We start from the raw sequence: 19,300 nt of genomic DNA, 5'->3' as shown, positions 1-19,300 counted from the left end.
TCTTTTCTTGCTCCTTAATATTGAAAAATAAATTTTGAATAGATTTGATTTAATTTTTTATTGAATTCTCAAAAGACTTAAAAAAGATTATATATTGAACGGTCTTCGTCAAAATAGAATGGAAACGAATCAGAGGAATTGAAAGTGAGCGAGAAATAGTACGAGGTAGACAAAGTATCAATGTTTTGTCTCGTTTTGTCTTTCGGACGCTTGATACTCCCTCTTTTGCATGTGGTGATGCTTCGTTCGGCTCGTACTATTCCTCGTTTGTTTTCAATCGCTTTCACGAAAGAAACGAGAAACAATTCCTTGGAAACCGTGTCGTCTATATATTGCACAGTATACGCCGATCTCGAGACAGAGGCTTCCAACGAATAAATACTATAGTAGGAAACTTCTCAACCGATAGAACTGCATAACCAGAGCTAGTATAAATCAAGTCTGAAGACACATCGATCTTCTACAGTCCAATGTATCTTCCCACATCCTATCAATAAATTACTATGAAAATCAGAGTTGATCATTATTTAAATAATACTTGACTTTTTATGAATAAAAAGTTCGTTATTCGTTAACCGGATACAATTGTGTCCAACAACGATGTCAACGACATACAGCCGGTTTAAAATCATCTCGAAAAAAAATAACAAAAAAAACTAATAACTTGTTCGACCTGTTTGAAAACTAGGACCGTATGAAAAGCAATGATCTTCAAGGATGAAAATAAATAACTCACCCATGGATATCTCTGTTTCTTATACGTCTGAAAAAACGGCGTCCAGTGGACAATATTTCTCAGCTTCCTCCATCCTGACGACTGAAACAGAACAGAAAGAAGACTTTACTATCGAATTCCAATAAATCTGCCATGTTTCCAAAATTTATACGAAAATTCCTTCGGATCCTAAAGGAAGCTATTTTTGTCATTGCCAAAATACAATTATGGGTAAAATTAAAGGACTAATTTTATTCATAAAAAGATCTTGGAAGGGCTGTTTCGTAGGGGAATCCTTGGTTACCTTCGCGACGATTCGCTCGTTAGATCGATCCGTGTGATCGGAATCCCACTCGGAGCTCAGATCGTCACCGCTACCTTCTCCCCACTCCAGGTTGGTCTGGGGTACTTGGAGTAGTCGCAGATATTGCTGGTATCCCGAACAGTTGTTTAGGCAGGTCTCCTCTTTATTACTCTGCCCTCTGACACACTTGTCACACCTCGGGTATCTATTTTTACAGGGATCATTGTTATCGACCCCTGAAGATTCCACATTGCTCACCGCTTTCGGATTGCTTTCGTTCTTGCTCTTACATTCATTTTGCAGCTTGTCGACTTCGAGTTCGTCATTTTTAGACTCCGTTTTGGTTTTTGACTTCGTCAAATCATTTTTCTTCTCTTTTTCAACCTCAGTACTTCGATCACGGTCGTCGTTCTCGTCGTTCGATTGCGTTTGAATTTTTCGATTTTGATCCTGCGACTGAGACCTGAAGTAGGATGGCGAAGGGCTGCGAGAGGAAGAGTTTGATCGACGATCGATAATGCTCGTCGAGAATCGTCTGGAGGAGTGCCTCCTGCTCCTGGATCTGAATATTTTCCTCTGTCCAGTGGGTTTCCTCTCGCATTCGTCCGTGTCCGCGCAGTCGTCCAGCGTCGACTTCGAGCAGACCACTATCTTTGGTATCATTATTCTTCCGTAAGTTTTCTGCATCTTCGATGCTGAACGAACTCGACGATTATCAAATGTGGGCGGTCAATCCTTCCAATAAACTGTGATCAGTTCTTTTAAGTAGCTTCTACATATCACTGTGGTTGTTCCTCAAATTGGTCCACAACAGTTAAGCTTGTTAAGCGCGACTGTTTAAGCTAACACTTAATCGTCCGCTGTCACGTCAGCGTGAGTTCACGAATCCAAGAATGACCAGTCTCACTTTTACGGCTGTGCTTTAACCCAAATTATTTTTTCTTTCAAAATTAACTATCTATATATTGTATTCAATTGACAGAGAATACAATACATTTCGATTTAAAAAAATGTAATTTAAATATGCAATAAATAATATCTTATTTAATTTTTTATTTATTCGAGGAAATAGAGAAAAAGTTCATTCAACTTTTTCTCGCAGAATTGAATTCTCTATCAGATTTATTCGAAACACTTCTTGACATTTTTATAAGTAACGAATGTATAAATCTTAAAACCTAGGGTGGATAGTCAACGAATTGAAATACTTAACTAAACAAGAAAAATAATCTTGTCGTGAAAAATTTTTCTTTTTTTAAGTTACCACGTGTTCTATAAAATGAAAACTGTACAGTGTACTGACACGTGTACAGTTTGCAGTGAACAATAATAAGTAACGGTACCGTGAACTGCTACAATTTTTTAAGTAAAAAATCATAATAAAAAAAATCACAAGATTGAATTATCAACAAAGATATTGTTTCAACAACAAAAATCTCAAGAATATTCCAGATTAAAGTAAGGAACTAAATTATATTTTTTTTAATTCGTAAACACAATATAAGAAAGGTTGCCAAAAGAATACAATGCACTTTATTCGAATCTCAACTTTATACTTCCCCTTTCTCTCTCCGAATTTTGATGAAATTTCGCATTAGAAATACTGTATTCTGTTTGGCTGCAGTAATTCAAGTTTAAAGAGTGAAGCTACCCTCAAAACTTGCATTCCACTAGTACTTTCTTTAAAATTATTGATTATATAAGAAAGATTTGAAATAAATGTTGTATGGTTTTTTTTCTACGGAAAATAACATATTGCACATATCCGTAAAAAAAAAACGAATAAAAAATTCGAAAGTATTGAAAGTATTTTAAATCAATATTATATTAGATAACGATTATTAAAAACTTGGAACAAGTAATTTTAAAAAATTTGTGATAAATCTTTAAACGATAAATGATACTAATCTTACACGTGTAAGGCAGATAACAATATTTACGAGTGATTTGTCAACTTTCTTAGTAACTTTTTTATCCGCGTGTACACCATGTTATTTTCCACTAAAAATCATACAGAATTTCTTTAAAATCTCTTCCTTGTATATCTAACAATTTTGCTTCTGTTAAAAGAGACAAAAGATAGCAAATTTTATTGTATTTTTCATTTGTAATGAGAGAATTTTTTAGAAAGTCAAGCAAATAGAACTTTTATAGATTGCTTAGTTAAAAGAATTAATTTATTTCAATCTTAAACAATCCTAAGAAAATTCACGCGAGGGCGCTAATATTTTCATATGTTTTTATGCATTAGTAGACAATGTATAAAAAGTATAAATTAAAAAACACGAGACCATTTAACACAAACTTAAATTTTTAGAACAAATACATTTTGAAAATTTATGAAAAAATATTTAATTTAATTCTCTTGTCCGAGTTCCGTTAAAAATCTTATTGATAGCACCTGTGGGAAAGTAAAATTTGAGAATCATTGATGTAAATAAAAATTTATTTAAAGTTATTCAAATATTCTACGACTCTGGTAAGAGACGAACTATATCGTCGTTTTATCCAAGTACCAATGATACTCGATGTACAAACTGTATCGATACTACACAAGATGTGAACGAGAACATCCTATTGTTACCAATAATGCAATACGTGGAAAGTCATATATACCAGTAATAACGTATGCCATTGAATTGGTCCCAGCATTAACCTGAATCTATTCTCTGTTTAATGTAAAGATAGAGTTGGCAAAGACAAAACCATGTAGTCTTAACATATATTAAAAATTAATATATCTTTTATTACACATTGTTTATTTAAGCGTTAAAATGCCTTAATAAACCTGAGTAAGGCAGTTGATCGGTAAAACACAGATAGATATAATTGACGGAAGTTTAAAAAAAAATAATTCGATTTAGAAGCAACCGAAAAAACCGTTAGAATTATTTAAATTATATTTCATTGTTTTTTGTAGATCGATTTAGACGGGCCGATTAACGGATTTCAACACTAGACTGAACAATTTGAAATATTCTTTGTCATTAATAACCGATTATAGATTTCTAACCTTAAAGTGTATCACATTTCGGTTAATTTTTTTTATGAACCATTGATCGAACTTCACTAAAAATGATTAATATGTACAATTCAATAAAATGTAAACAAATGTTTTTAAAATCTGCTCACGTAATTGAATTCGTCATTTAAAAATACACAATTTTCACGCGTAAAGAAACTCTTTCGCTGCACCTAATAGTGGTTGAAATTTTGGACCAAGTAACGTCCTACCTGGCACAGATGGTCCAGCCACTGACGGTGAAAAACACTGCTCGAAACGGACAAACAGTGATGTGTTAATATTTTTTAAATCAAGTTCTCTTACGATCGAACGCTGTAACTTCAAGCACTTTATAAACAGTAATCACGGTGTAGAATTGTAACCCAACATTCTTAGAATCTCCAACCGGTTATTAGCAACACTGCAATCGGTACGTCAGAGTTGTTTATCGCGATTTCGTTGCACCTTGACGTACTCACTTTCAAATATCACTTATTGTCGCGCATCATCGAATACGTTTCTTTTTCCAGCGATGCCTAACATTCACGTAAACACGCGTGGGAATCCAATGTGTTCTCTCGCCGAATCGACCGTAGCTAGCTTCCGTGACTTCCGACGCATTATTACAAACATGCAACTTCACCGCGTAGATGAACGGTATGCGAGCAAACTGACGACCACGCCGTGTCCCACTTTCTTACGTCGATGGAAATTTTCGAAATTCGTCACTGACTTTCACGCTTCGATTACGCATTGTCGTTTTTAATGCGCGACTTTGCGGTCGAGTCGTATACCGCGTGTATCTGTCTATACTTCGCGTAACACTAGTTCTGAATATATATTCCATGCACATAACAACGACTCGTTCGATTCGTGGTCGCTTCTCGTAACTGTAAAACGATCTCGCGACCTCGTACCGGGATCGAACGATTACGTGCGATTTATTATCGCGTGACAACCGCTATCATCGAAAGTTTCAAGAAGACACTTTCTTCTGCGACCGACCTCGGTCCTCCGACGTCGGACGAGCGTAATCATGGTTATTGAAGAAATAATAACACGGTCTCGACCGGGGCGAGGAAAGCAAGACACTTGTTGATTCGCCGGCGCTTGTTGGGTGCACGTTACGACGTTCGTTATTATTATAATCTCGACGCGCGACCGAATCGAGACGTGCGGATCGACTGGTCGCGTCCACCCACGTCGAGCCTCTTCTTCGTGCCCTCTTCGAGCTTGGAAAGCGAACTGTGTGCCACTTTTTACTCGTCGTTGCAAGCGCGCGCGCGCGCGCACACTGATCGGATTCGTGTTACGCAAAATTGCAGGCCGATTTCAGGTGTGGATTCTAACGCCCTTCTTAACACGAATATTCCTTCGACGATTTCGAGCGTGCTGACATGGGTTATTTTGATCGGTCATTTAGCAAGGTTATTATTGAACAGTAATATCCTTCCAAACGTTTCGAGTAATTTATCTTGATCCTCCTCGGGAATGAGATATAACATTAATGTTGAATCCAGCGAATAAAAGTATAAAGAGGAATGCACGATCCTAGATGGAAAATATTAAGTAAAAAAAAAAAGATCTTAAAATTAATGATGACGAATAGGAGAAAAACTGGCGTATAATAAAGAACAATATATTTCTTGTATGATTTAGCGAAGTTCTTCATTCTGTTTGGTGTTTTTAGGCTATTATCTAGGTTTACCCTAGCGCGTAGATCCGGTATTGACGACCATGGAATGTATCGCCGTTCACGGTCACTATTTCGAAGACTCAAATTAACACTAGGAATGTAGAAATGTAAATTCTTAAACTTTTACGTTCGCCTTTTGGGATAATATATTTTATTTCGTAACTACTCTTTAATGACTTTAGACGACTTTTAATCGTAGGTCACTGCATTTATCTCACAAGTCTATTAAAAGGTAAATAAAAAAATGTATTATTCCATAAAAAAAATGTGCGTCTTTGAATCTTATTTAATTTCTTAAAACTCTAGTTTATTTGATCCCTTGTTCTCAGGTTGATCACCCCCCTGCCAGTTTTATTTCAACATTAACTTCTTAACTTTAGTCTCCATGTGGCTTTGATACTTCTGGTATTCTTATGCCCTTTTCTTTTAACAGTGTCCTCTGTCCTAACTAGAGAGAACGTTTGGTGTTTTCAGGTTTTTGTTCTTGGTTTTTTATCTCATTTTTTACAACAGTTTCTAACTAGCACCTTTGAATTAGCACCCTTTACTCCAGTTACTTAGGCACTTCAGTTTTTCAGATCTCTTTGTGTTTTCCTTTCTTTGTTTTTCAGTCGAGTTCTTATTATCTGCACCTTCGCTTCCAAGTAACTTTGATTTCTACTATCTTAATTTCCGTATATTTGCTCTACTTTTCAGTCATTCTTACTTCATTATAAACTTATATTTTTCAATTTCTTAGCGCCCATAACCCCTTTCACATTCACTTCAATTAATTCGGTTCTCTCAAGCGATGCGTTCGACGGTTTGAATCACTTCGATTGCTACGGAATCTTCTCAACAACTAACAGCTTCTCGTTCGTTTGCTAGCAATCAACACGATCAATTGCATTCCAATTGACACGATGCGGTCAGCGCGACACTGGAACGAAAGAGCGGACAATTTGTAACAAGAGGAACTTCAGAAGTGACCCTCACTGATTGCAATAAAATTTGGCAGAGTAATAGATCTATATCTTGAATCGGTGTTACTGTAATTTTAAACATAGATGATCAACCAATTTTGAGAAATTTAAGTAAACAAATATGGAAAAATCGCACAATGAATGCCGTGGCGTAGCAATTAACCTGTACGATTACAAATTTTTTCTCTCAGATGCAGGGACAAAAAAGAGAAACACTTTATATGTCTTCATACAGTATAATGTTAATATAATGAAAATTCTACTACAGTTGGGATTTCCGAATTCCATTAATTAGTACAAGAAATCGCGGATGTGTCGCTAGAGATCGGGCCTTGCCGATGACTCATTCGTTGACTGCTTAACGATCTCCGAAGCACCATCCGAAAGATGGTGTTAATGTGCTCCGCCGGCTAGATGCTCGTTTACATAAATCTCTTACACGTGTAAACGTTTCTTGATACTGGAATTATTGTACCGGATTATTTGACATAAAATAAATTCCATACACTCGTAAATACCGTCACGCTATACAAGATACGAAAATAAAACATAACATAGACGTATACGTCATAACATTTTCCTACACGTCAGTTGACCCTTTGTGGTTCGTGCTATATACTATATACAGTTTCGTTCGTTCGGTTCCCGTTGATTTCGTCAGCCGCTGATCCGCTCCGTATCCTTCACTTTGCGAAACATTTATGAGCTTACCAACACAATAAAATAAGCTTCGTAATAAAATTAAAAGATTGCTAATTTTGAGCCGAAAAATTATCGATATTTAAACTACCTTAACTTTACGAGAAAAAAATCGTATAGTAGAATACAAAACGGGAAAGTGAAGCTGGTTCTTTTCTTCGAAAATTTTCCATATTTAAATGACTTACCAGGATTTAATACATTGTTTTTGTCATTTGTTTTACAATGAGTTTGAAGGCAAAAGTTTTTTCTTTAGAAAATATCATTATTAAAAATTAGTGCACAATTTTTTTTCATAAAATTACAGCAGTTCAAATATTGTTCATTTGTTTACCCAATACTGGAAATTGTTTAATTATGCTACGAAATGTATTCATAAATATTTATATTAAATAGAATTTTAATGTTTAAAAATATTATTTTTTATTTTCGTCTAAATAGAGCAATTTCGTCCGAGTTTTTATTATTTTGGCGATCGTCTTGAATAAATATTCTTTGAACATGACATGTTCCATGTCACCTATAGTATCCCAATTTATATAGAAAAATTCTCAAATTTAATTTTGGATATTTGGAAAAAGTAATATCGACTACAGCAAAACTTCTATCATATGCCAAGAACCGAAATATTACAGCTCTTATCTTATCTTTGTTAGTATTAAAATATAATACATATGCAAATATAATTGCATAGATTTTGCTCAAAATTTAATTAGATATTGAGATAAACATATAACAATTTAAAAATCAAATTTCATTAAAATCTATTCAGTCAATTATAACAGTTATAACACACACGAAACTTCTAACGTATACCTCATCTATTGTTACCGCCTTGTCAGCGTTTTATTGTTACTTTTTTTACTACAACTAATTTATTATATGCTTTTATTGTTTTAATATTCACGTTTTTACGATTTTTTGTATGAATCTTTTTCAGGTTAGGTTTATAAACAGTATCCAACTGCACCTCACCTATTTGCACATTTCATTTTCTGGTATCTCGTTTCTCATAGAAAATAAATGTTTACTTTACATGTATAGTACTACAAACTCTGTGTAAATAAGGAACGAAATAAAACGGAATAAAATGAAATAAAACGAAATAAAACAAAATAAAATGAAATAAAACGAAATAAAATGAATAAATTTAATAAAATAAAATAAAATTTAATATGTAATAAAGTGAAGTAAAATAAAATAATTATGAAACAAACAGGAGTGGATGACTTTGTCACTTGAATCCGGGGTACAAATTATCACTTGAACGCGGGAATCACTGAACCATGTTCGAGTTGTATGTCGACACGCTATCTCTCGTTGATCAGCTCACGCCTCAGAGGCACGATTTTCGCGCAGGTGTACTCGCGCGTCTCTATCGGTCGTTCTTACATAAGTTGAAAGGTGGAGCATGCACGACTGGACCGAGGATTACGCGGCAAAATTGCTTTGCAAAGAACTCTTATCACTCGTGTCCGCCAAACAATCCTAGACACTTCCTCTTACGGAATGTGCGTCGATAACGTTTGTTGGTTTTACGCGGAAGTGCGTAGCGTGAATCGCATCGACGACGCACTTTTTGCCTCTATCTTTGAAAATATCGTCTTGAAACTTTTCATGTGTACAGTAAGATGAGGATACAAATGGGCAAAATCTAGATAAAAGTCTCTAATGACATATAATAAATGAACAACTTTTCAACCGTTACTCGTTGAATGAAAATTAACATTTGAATTATAGAAGGAAATATTTCTTAACGAACAAAAAAAATTAATTGTCCAATCGGGAAAACGTCGCGAATAAACCGCTATACATTAATTTCTTTCGTCATTTTTTATTCCAACAATTAAGCTAGTAGTTTTCAAACATTTTTGCAGATGCCTATCTAAGAAAAACAGAATTTTTGCATTTCCAGTTTAGAGAAAAAGAATTTTTATTACGGTTAATTTAATTAATTGAGAATTAAGTTAATAAAAGAAATTCAAAAATTTGCATAATTTAGTGGAGCACGAAAGACAAAGTATGTCCTGGTTGTTTTATTCTGATTCACTGGGCATACTTGTTTCTTCATACTCTAATAAATTACGTAACTTCTTGGATTTTCCTTATCATCATAAATTTTAATTTATTCTTGTTCCGCATCGTATTGTAATTTTTCACTATATTTTAGTGATCACTGTAATTATTTCTTTAATTTCTTTTCCTTTAAAGTTTATGCTCAACGAAGATTATACGCAAATATTTTATTATATTATCCTGTATATTTACAAGATCAATATAAAAGAAAAATTTTTCATATGAAACAAATTTTCCACGTCGACGTAATTTGTATACAGTGACGATATAAAAATGATCTTGAATTGTGCTTTATTGCACGTAAATAAATACCAAATGTAAAACAAAGACTTACATTTTATTCCACCGTAAGCAAATGCTATTCCAAGAGGTTCCAAACGATAGTATGAATACCACTGATCGTGTTCAATGTCAGAAAGGACAAGCGTCGATGCATTTGCGTGTATTTACATTGGTACAAGCGACGCAGGAATAGTATTCGCTTTTCCCACGGCGCATATAGCTTTCACGCGTACGGGGCGAAGCCCACGAATGTGTCGAAAAACATTAAATCCTAGATGGACTAATTGACACTTGTTCCATGAAAGTTGAGCACAAAGTAATCGCGTGACGCCAAAGGAGTTCGTATAAAAATTCACGCTTCGATACACGTGTTAACCGATCTGTCTCGAGTATTTAAGTGTGTGTAATATCATTCATTACATCCGTGACGTTGCGCGAGACAGTCCTGTGCTCGATCACCGTGACGCGTGACGAGTCGTCACTGACGACCGTTCGTTCGATTTGCACAGCCGTAAACCTCTCTCCATGATTCCTTGTCCTCGAATGAAAACGTCATGAACAGACCGTCACGCAACGCGACGCGCGGTAACCACCGAAACGATGTCGTCGATCGACTCTAACCTAAACCCGGCGCGTACGGGAAAAGTTTCGTATTCACGCAGCGAGAAAGCTTGACTCGATGGGATCGCGAACAATTTTTTCTACGCGACGACTGCGAATTTAGTGAGTCGATGTGCTCGCGTAGACGCGGCGGGAGCCGACTCGTCGACGATCGAAATGCGTCATCGGTTAATTAACCAACACTCGCGGTCGTCGTTAGCGGAATTATCAGGAGTGGATGAAACACTGGGGCGATCGAGCCAGCGAATAACGCGACGAGCTTCGAGAACTCACGCCAGCGAACGGAACTGTTTCTTTGGCATTTTCCACCGAGATCCTCCGGTCTTTGTTTACACAGCTCGCTTGGCCTCTACGGACACTAGAATTTCTCTGCAAACAGTTTCTTCGCGCCGTTGTTTTGACGCTGGACGTTCGAAGGTCGTTGATTCTTGGATCTCTGCATTCTTAAGAATAGATCGATATTTCTTGAATCTGGCCTTCCGCACGGGTCTCTTTGGTAAAGGAATACTTTAGGTGGACATTTTATAGTAGAATTATATTACAAATTTTTACATTACGACCGACCTATAAGGAACCTATTGTAATCGAGAAAAATTGCAAAACAAATTTTTGTTATGAAAATACACATTTTGAGTCCCCTTGATCACAGTTTGATTAGTGAAAATGAAAAACTTTTTAAAACATGCGTATGTATATATAATACGTATGTACGTTTGTCGATACTGTTGCGTTTCAATGACTGAATGGACTTTAATGAAATTTTATTTTTAATTTTCATACTTTTATCTTAAGATTTTATTCAATTTTGAGCAAAATCGATTCACAGTTAATGTTGTTTATCTTTTGTAGTTTCAATTTAAAATATCACACACTTTTAATACAAAATTCCAAACATCGTCCATTTTTCAGACTAAAACATGAGTAAACCTGCTACAAAGGTATCTTGATTTAAAAAGTCTATAAATCTATTTTTGGTTTATTACATTTTCTTAATGTTGAGAGTATTAAATCTGTATTCGTAACGGATAAACTCTAAAGTACCACGCTTCTTTTTTATGTAAATTGTTAATGGACCCCATATTTGTACTCTCCATATCGTCCATCACAATTATTTTTTAAGTGAAGTGTATTCCTTTAGGAACGACTCGTAGGTAACAATTATCATCATCTTGTTTTATTTGAAAGATTGTCAACTTAAAAGCGCAATTCAAGATTATAAAATATTATATTACAATTATTTCACGAATTAAAATAAAACATACTTTTCAAGTATGTCAGACATCTGTAACATACTACATTTACGATTGATATAAATTATATAGTATACAACTTATCAATAAAGTAACTATGTACATAATAACTAACATATAACCGATAATATTAGTCAGCAAGTCTCTTTATAATTTTACTTCATAATTAATAAGGATTAATTTATTTACAATTTTACAATGTTTATAATTATTTGCATTTCTAGTTATGAAAGTATTTAATTATTCGCGAGTAATACTTTTATATTAGCCTGAAAAGTTGCGAGAAATAAATGAACTACGTTCGAGATTGTTCTTAAGACCACTAAGAAATTTTTGTTTTATTCCTTTATATTATTAATTTTTTTAATTTTTTAAGGAAGAAAATATAACAAATTGTTGAGAATAATCTCATTGTATTGTGTCCACAAAACACATACAAGGACTACAGGGACATAAACAAATTTATTCTTCTGCACAATGGCAAAGGTTTCGGTTACCAAAGATAACGCAATCTATAGATAACGTGAGTTTAACATCGATGTGCCTGCCAGGTACGATTGGACTACAACGCTAAACATTGACTGCGTTTGAGAGATACAGTTGGGTCGCAAAAGATTAAAACACTGATCATTAATAAACATTAATACTTGCAAACTTCTATATAACATGAATAACGTTACAAATACTATAAAATAGTAAGTACGCAATTTGAGTAATGTTTTATGTTTTTAAAAGTCAGCGTTCCATCTAGAGACCTTTATGTGTAAGAAACCTGAAGAACGACGAATATCCCTAGAATTTCAATTGATTTCCAGATGGTAAGAGGCGACTTCGCGGTTCTTCAAAATTCCTCGATATTTTAAAAAGAATCCGCAACCAAGTATCCAGCTCCTGGAGCTGTCGTAGTTAATGGAAGTGTTCCAGGCATCCTCACGCGTGAGGCACTGTTACGGCGGAACAATTTGTCCCTGATGTCAATCCTCGTTCACGACGTCGCTCGTGCACAGCGCACGCTGACGCGGCTACACGTAACACGCGTACAAATTCATGGTCGTGTTGCATTTTAAAACGACTCCCCACACACGTGGCACATTTCGCAACGGACGCATTAAGCGGCCGCAAATGACTGTAAAGTCGTGAGTTTAATTATTCAATTTCACGCGTGGAACGATAATCCCTCGATGAATTTGAACGTTAGTAGGTCCCGTCGCGGTTCGTTTATTGCGCAACTTCTGCCAGAAATTGGATCCGCGATCTCGATTCGCTCGTGTCGGTGATGTTTATGGAAATTTTACGATACTCGTAAAATTGAGCGCGCCGGTCCATTATCAGGGTTAAGTATTCTTAAACTTTCTCTGTCTTCGGTGTAACGAGACGAGCTCGATATCTCCTCGCGAAGAATATCCGATCGTTTCGCAATCAATTTTTCGCCTTCATTTCTTGCCTCGCATTCGGTGAGTACACAAACATAAATACCAACGTATACTGGCTTCGAAAAAACTTGCTGCTACTTACTACAGAGACACGCGAAAGCAACCGGCGAAATAGTGGTCCCTTCCTAAGCATATGATGCGCAAGGCAGGTGCGCATGAAATTATTATACCATAGACACATTGCTGAGACGCATCACGTGACATAGTATTCTAATGCGTTCAGACTTACATACCTATTAAAAATTATATTTAGAAATCAAAAATCTATTCAAAACCTTAGAACTTCATAGATCTGGTAATTTCCATTTTCTGACCGGCGATATAAACGCGAATAACTCTTAGGGTAATGTTTGAATTAAAAATGTTACCAAAGTTGGATGTAAAGATATCGCGCCTGCTTATGGAACGCAATTGTCTTGATCGTGTAGCAACGTGCATATTATTAGTTGTATGCAACGAAAAACAATCATTGAAAAGTGAATTTCATACAATTCCTAAAAGAACCAACTTGAGCCGTAAGAGAAGCAAGTGTTACATCCTTGCAAAGTTCTGGTAATTTTGTTTTTTAAATTATTTCCGTAAAATCAAATATTTAATTAATTTTAAATATTAAATTGACATCTTTTGAATAGGCCTAATTATATTACTTTAAACGTGAATATCTATCCAATGTAACTCTTATCTGCACAATAGACTAATACTTTTTCAACATTATACTAATCAGGATATATTTCGATTGCTAAATTTAAACATAAATTAGCTTAAAATGAGACAGTCGATTAACTTCATCTAAATCCTATTCCAAAAACAACATCTACAGAAATTCCTCGATAGTATAGTGGTCAGTATCTCCGCCTGTCACGCGGAAGACCGGGGTTCGATTCCCCGTCGGGGAGTAAGATTACTATTTTATTTCTGTTTTATCATTTATCAAATATGTATTAAGTATAATATGTATTATTACATATTATAATTAAGTGCAGAGAAACTGTTATCCTACTACCTCTCCATATTATTATAATTATTCCGCTAATGTATGAACATTATATAATTATATCGCCGATTCATTAGAGTATTTTCCTTCCCTTATACCTTTCCTGTACTATTTTTAAATTATAGTCGATGCTCTTTCGACTTTGCGGATTCACGTGACATTAATTGCAGTAATTTCAATTCTTAGCACGACACTTAGCAGCACATGTACTCGAATTAAGTATTTAATTGGTAAGAATTGTGTAGATATTTTCCTGTTGTATGTTGGAGGTTTCATGTCTGTCTTCTGTTAATGATATAAATATGTTATGCGATTTAAAAAGAAAAAAAGTTAACCAACAGACCGATACATTTTCTAAATTTTTCTAAAAAAAAAAAAGATTCGCCATCTACTTGAGAAATAGCAAAAATATATAGAAGCTAACGGAGATTATTTCGAAGATCCAAGTATAATAGAATTATTTATAAATAAACATTAAATTTATTTTAAAAGAGACCGAAGATTAGGTTGTACACCTGTGTGACCTTCTCCTACTTTCTGTGATGAACATGTTAAAAATAAATATAACGAACTGTTTACTTACACGGCATGATCAACAGTGATTGTTCTTTTGCGTATAAAACGAGTCGAACAATTTACCCGAGACAAACTTCACAAGGATCGAACAGAAGAAAAATCGTGATACGTTCAGAGGGACAAGAGCGAAGGGACGATGCACAGAGGTAAAAATGAGAGAAGAAATGACGAAGGCAAAAACTCTTGACCCAAATGTGTTCCAATGAAAAAAAATCTTCGATAAATACATATGCTTCAAGGTTCCTGTGTCGTGAAAACGTCTCGAATTGGTAAGGAATAACCGTTACGTACTACGGTGAAGGCGAGTTCCAACATTCGGAACAATTAAATGGGACTGGAATGACATCGTGTTAATAAATTTTATCCAATCGAGTGTGAACTTATCCTCGCTCGAAACGAAACAACATTTCTGCTTAAAGTATTTCGAGTTAAAGTCAGGTTGGAATCCGATAAAGACATTGCGGTACTAATGGGGTATTTTTATTTATTAGTATTATAGTACTTAACATATATATATATATTTTTCATTGTAAAAGCTTTAAAATAGCTGTAAGATGTTGGTATAAATATAACAATACATTTTTAAAAAAACTAAAGTGCTGTTTTAAAGGAATTTTCAATTCCATTCTTAACCGAATTTTAAATAAGTAGTAGTAACTTTAATTATTTATGTCTTTAGAATTATCAAGTGTCTACATCTAATGGCTGAAAAAATTGTAACAAGAATCTGTCTTCTATAATCCTGTGAAAGCGCCTCACAATCGGAGGGGAACAGGTCGGACGGACCCTTCCCTCGTCAGTCCCAACGTGCTTGACGCGATCTAAAGAAATTCGAGATTCTCGTCCGTAGAGTGGCATTCCACTTTTAAAGAAAACTAGAACGTTCATGTTAATTGTAGCGACTGGGTCGATTAGGCAATGAAATCCAAACCGAAAGGGAACGACCGCTAATTGAGCCTGCAGCGCCTTGCCAACATGCCGACAAGATTCTGGAATTGCATAAACTTATTCCACGGACGGTGTTTTTGCCATTGGCCGGTTGTACACGTCAGTTAGTCATAGGAACGGTTTAGAATCAATACCATCGATACGAGAACGTCGGTATATATTTGATCAGTGTTTTCCAAAGTATTATATTTCTATCAACTGTTGTCTTTAACAACCGTAGCAATATTTCTTTTGGACTATTTTAACCCCTTCGAGAATTAAATCGCTCAAATGCAATAAACGAAAATTCTAATCGATTGCGATTTGTAACATCGATCAATCTTGTGTATCGGTACGACAGCTACTAATGCAAACTAAACATTTTTATATTTCTCATTGTATCTTCGTGAAAGTAATATCAATGAATCGACGAGATTCTTCCGATGAAAATGAGCCCACACACGACCGTGTTCGGTTTACTTTTATTTATACGCGATACCTAATTTTTCAAAAATCATTCGCATAACATATAAGAAAAAATAATGCGAATATGGTCGTGTTTGGACTCGTTTTCATCAGGATAATCTCGCCAATCCATTGATAATACTCTCACAAAGATACAATGAGAAACGGACAAATTTTTAGATCGCAATAATGGCTGACGCGTTGATACGCGCGTGGTGCTGCTTTGAAGCTTGACGATCGAGCGCCTATAATACGAGACGCGTTCGTTGTTTCGCTCACACTTCGTGTATTTCATTTATTCTCTTCATCGAACGGTTCGCACATGACTAGATCCCATCCCAAGATATGGAAGGTCAATTCCAGGAAAAGCCTGATCCGTTCTTCTTGAAACGTTTCGAATGGACTCGACAATGTTCGTTTTAACAAAGGGTTACTGTGGTTGGTAACGAGCGGGATGGACATTAATAGTGCAAGATGTTAGTACGAATGAGATTATGGAGATTATTTTGATGACAAGACAACACAAACGAAAGATCTCTGTAGTAGGCGAGTACCATGACAGTACACCGTTTACAATAATCAAATGGGAAAATTACAAGTGATTGGGAGTGAAGTATCTGTTCAGAGGACAGAAGGTGACACGAGGGATATAAAACACGTGGACGTGCGTAAGCAGAACGACAAATATTGCCGCGTAATACTCAGAAGTCTAGGTCGAGTCAAGGATGAGGTCAATTTCAAGGTGGAGACCTCGAATCCAAATACAGTGGGCCCGACAACACAGGAGTTCGATAAATCAACTCCCCGCTTAGTTGAAAATCCGCGTAAAATTTTTGTTATCCCCCACCCCTCTCCCCAAATCTTAGGTGTAATATATATATGCATACAATATGTAATCTACCTATCGTTGATCGATAATTTTATTTCGTATTATATTGAGTTGTTTGGAAAGTCACTTCGTTTCCCAAAGTGGAGAATATATAATTTAATAAAATGTTTATACACTCTAAAAAAAATCGTGTTTCATTTTCACCAAAAAGAAAAACGAAATGACTTTCCGAACAACCCAATACATACTACTATACATACATTTTAATATAAAATAAGTTTAAAAAATGAATTGGGTAATTTAAGTGTTTGGAAAATTTAAGAAAACATTTATTCGTATACATATACATGAAAATTATACTATACATATGTCATCATATACATATCATGTACACTCTCTAATAAATATATAATGAGAAGTGCAAGAATAATCGTCAGGAATAATAATAATCACGCATCTAAACAAGAGAGCGTTTCTGACACTGAAAACTACGAGGGTAAAGATTGAAGACCACTGTTTGGTGGGGGAGGGGGTGGGGGGAGAGAGAGAGAGAGAGAGAGAAAAGCTGTCGAAGAGCTCACTATAGTTTGACGTCGTATGGCTCGAGTATCGTTGACGCGTAATCGTGTCCCGTTGCGAAGGTTGGTACGATCTCGTCGATTGATGGTATTGAATAGTCGAGAAAAAAGCGGCCAATGAACGCGGCAACTAGTCGAACAAAACTTGGAAGAATTTAGGACTCGATACACGTTGTACAAATACTGGTAAGAAGTTTCCAATCGATCATCGAGCTGTCAACGTACGAGCATTTAATTACGCGTCGACGAACAGTTCAGGAACATACGGAACGAAGGTGAAACGTATCGATGGCTCGACCAGTGATCGATTTCGAAATAATTTTCAAACTACGTCTGAAAGAGCGGTAAGCTGTCTATAGAGAACAATAGTCACGCTGAACGGCTTAGAAAAGACGTCAGACGACAATGAGCTAATAGATTTGATCGAGACAACGGACGTCGTGGCGAGAAAGCACTTTAGAAAGGAATATACACTGCTGGAACCGTCAGGTACATTACTTTGTTTGACTTGTTGTGTATAGTTTAGAAAAGATTTAGAAAAAAAAATCCTGAGGGAGTGGTCCGAAAATGGTGGGGATGAGACAAAGCTACGTTTGGTTTGAACGTAAGTGTTTATGCTTGTAAGTACTATTTGATACGGTAAACAGGGTGAAATAAATAATTTAGATCGTTGTAAAAAAAAGTTATTTGTTATAACTCGATAAGATAATTTAATACGTTACTCTATGGTCCTAATTGTTTCACTCAAACAAATAAGTATATTTTGTAATTACGTAATATTTTTACTTAAATAAATATTTTTATTTTGTTTCTTAATATTATTTAATTTTATTAATTTTTATTTTTTCAATCAAAAAAATCTGAACATTTTTTCTGATACTATTAAGACCTATTTAATTTCTACCAAAAAGAACAAGAACACCCGTTATTATTTTCTAAATTTCAAGTACACGTGTTTAAAAGTTACAAATTTTATAGCGCGCTTGATTATAGATACACATTGAAGCGGAAAAAAACATTGGTAAGAGCTCGTGCTTTTGCTGCCCTACCTGTATGAGATGACGTCATTATTATTCTTACACGCACCGCAGCATCAAAGCGTTCGACGTAAGCAACGCTTAGTAGCGTGTGAGCGATCAAACAGAACACACTCGTGGAAGTGCTTAAAGTACCCTTCACACGGTCAATATTATTGTGAACATCGAAAATTAACAATAATATCGACCGTCTAGGAATGATATCGAAGATTGATACAATACATTGATATAATAAAAAAGCAATATATTGAGACATACGTAAACAGCATTGCACAATATACCAAGAATATATGGTACATATCATGTAAGGAGAAAAATTGGAAATATCGTCTTCGTATTATTGCTTCAATAATATTTACCGTACTTAGGTACCTTCAATTAGTAGAAGTCGTTTGACACTATATATTTAAAAGAAGGTTCAAAAGATAAGGACCTGAGTGATACTGCAGTTATTGCTTTCGAGTGATAAAGCAGGATCTCCAGTTTGCTTGAAAACGGGGTAGGTAGTGATTGTTATTTCGAACTGAAGTCAATTAAGGGTCACTCTCGTCTGCGGCCACCGACTCTGAGAGTTGATGGATCATTCGTACTACGTAAACATAAACAGTAGGGAAAGATAATTCCGTTACTCGAATCTCGCGTAAAGATCGTCGCTCGAGGATAGGAATTACCATATTTATAAACTTCCGCGTGATATTCTTTGTAAACTTAAGAACTGTAATGTGACATTTTGTCAATGTGGAACATACTTTCCGACGATTATTTACACGTTCACGCGTCCACCGCGAGAGAGGTTTTTTTTTCTTCATAAAATTACAGAAAGAAGTTTAGATGTTTTAATTATTCAAACTT

General features: G+C 35.3%; 1 protein-coding gene and 1 non-coding gene across 11 annotated transcripts in view; one reads left to right on the top strand and one right to left on the bottom strand.

Moving 5' to 3' along the window:
• Positions 1 to 19,300, bottom strand: part of Ip3k2 (Inositol 1,4,5-triphosphate kinase 2) — a 45,219-nt gene that overhangs the window by 3,656 nt on the left and 22,263 nt on the right. For 4 of the 10 annotated variants that reach the window (XM_076312288.1, XM_076312287.1, XM_076312296.1 and 1 more), the window contains one exon: positions 737 to 817. In XM_076312288.1, coding sequence (XP_076168403.1) covers positions 737 to 817 — 81 coding nt within the window. Of the gene's footprint in view, positions 1 to 736; positions 818 to 1,019; positions 1,940 to 4,253; positions 6,542 to 9,790; positions 10,514 to 19,300 lie in introns of those variants that run through there. The other 6 variants (XM_076312292.1, XM_076312294.1, XM_076312290.1 and 3 more) reach the window with 6 other exon arrangements.
• Trnad-guc (transfer RNA aspartic acid (anticodon GUC)) lies at positions 13,867 to 13,938 on the top strand. The gene has a single exon. It is a non-coding gene; the product is annotated as a tRNA-Asp (tRNA).

Source organism: Ptiloglossa arizonensis, chromosome 5 (assembly GCF_051014685.1).
Source record: "Ptiloglossa arizonensis isolate GNS036 chromosome 5, iyPtiAriz1_principal, whole genome shotgun sequence".
Lineage (NCBI taxonomy): Eukaryota > Metazoa > Arthropoda > Insecta > Hymenoptera > Colletidae > Ptiloglossa > Ptiloglossa arizonensis.
Note: the sequence above shows the minus strand (reverse complement) of the source record. Positions and strands in the feature narration are given on the sequence as shown.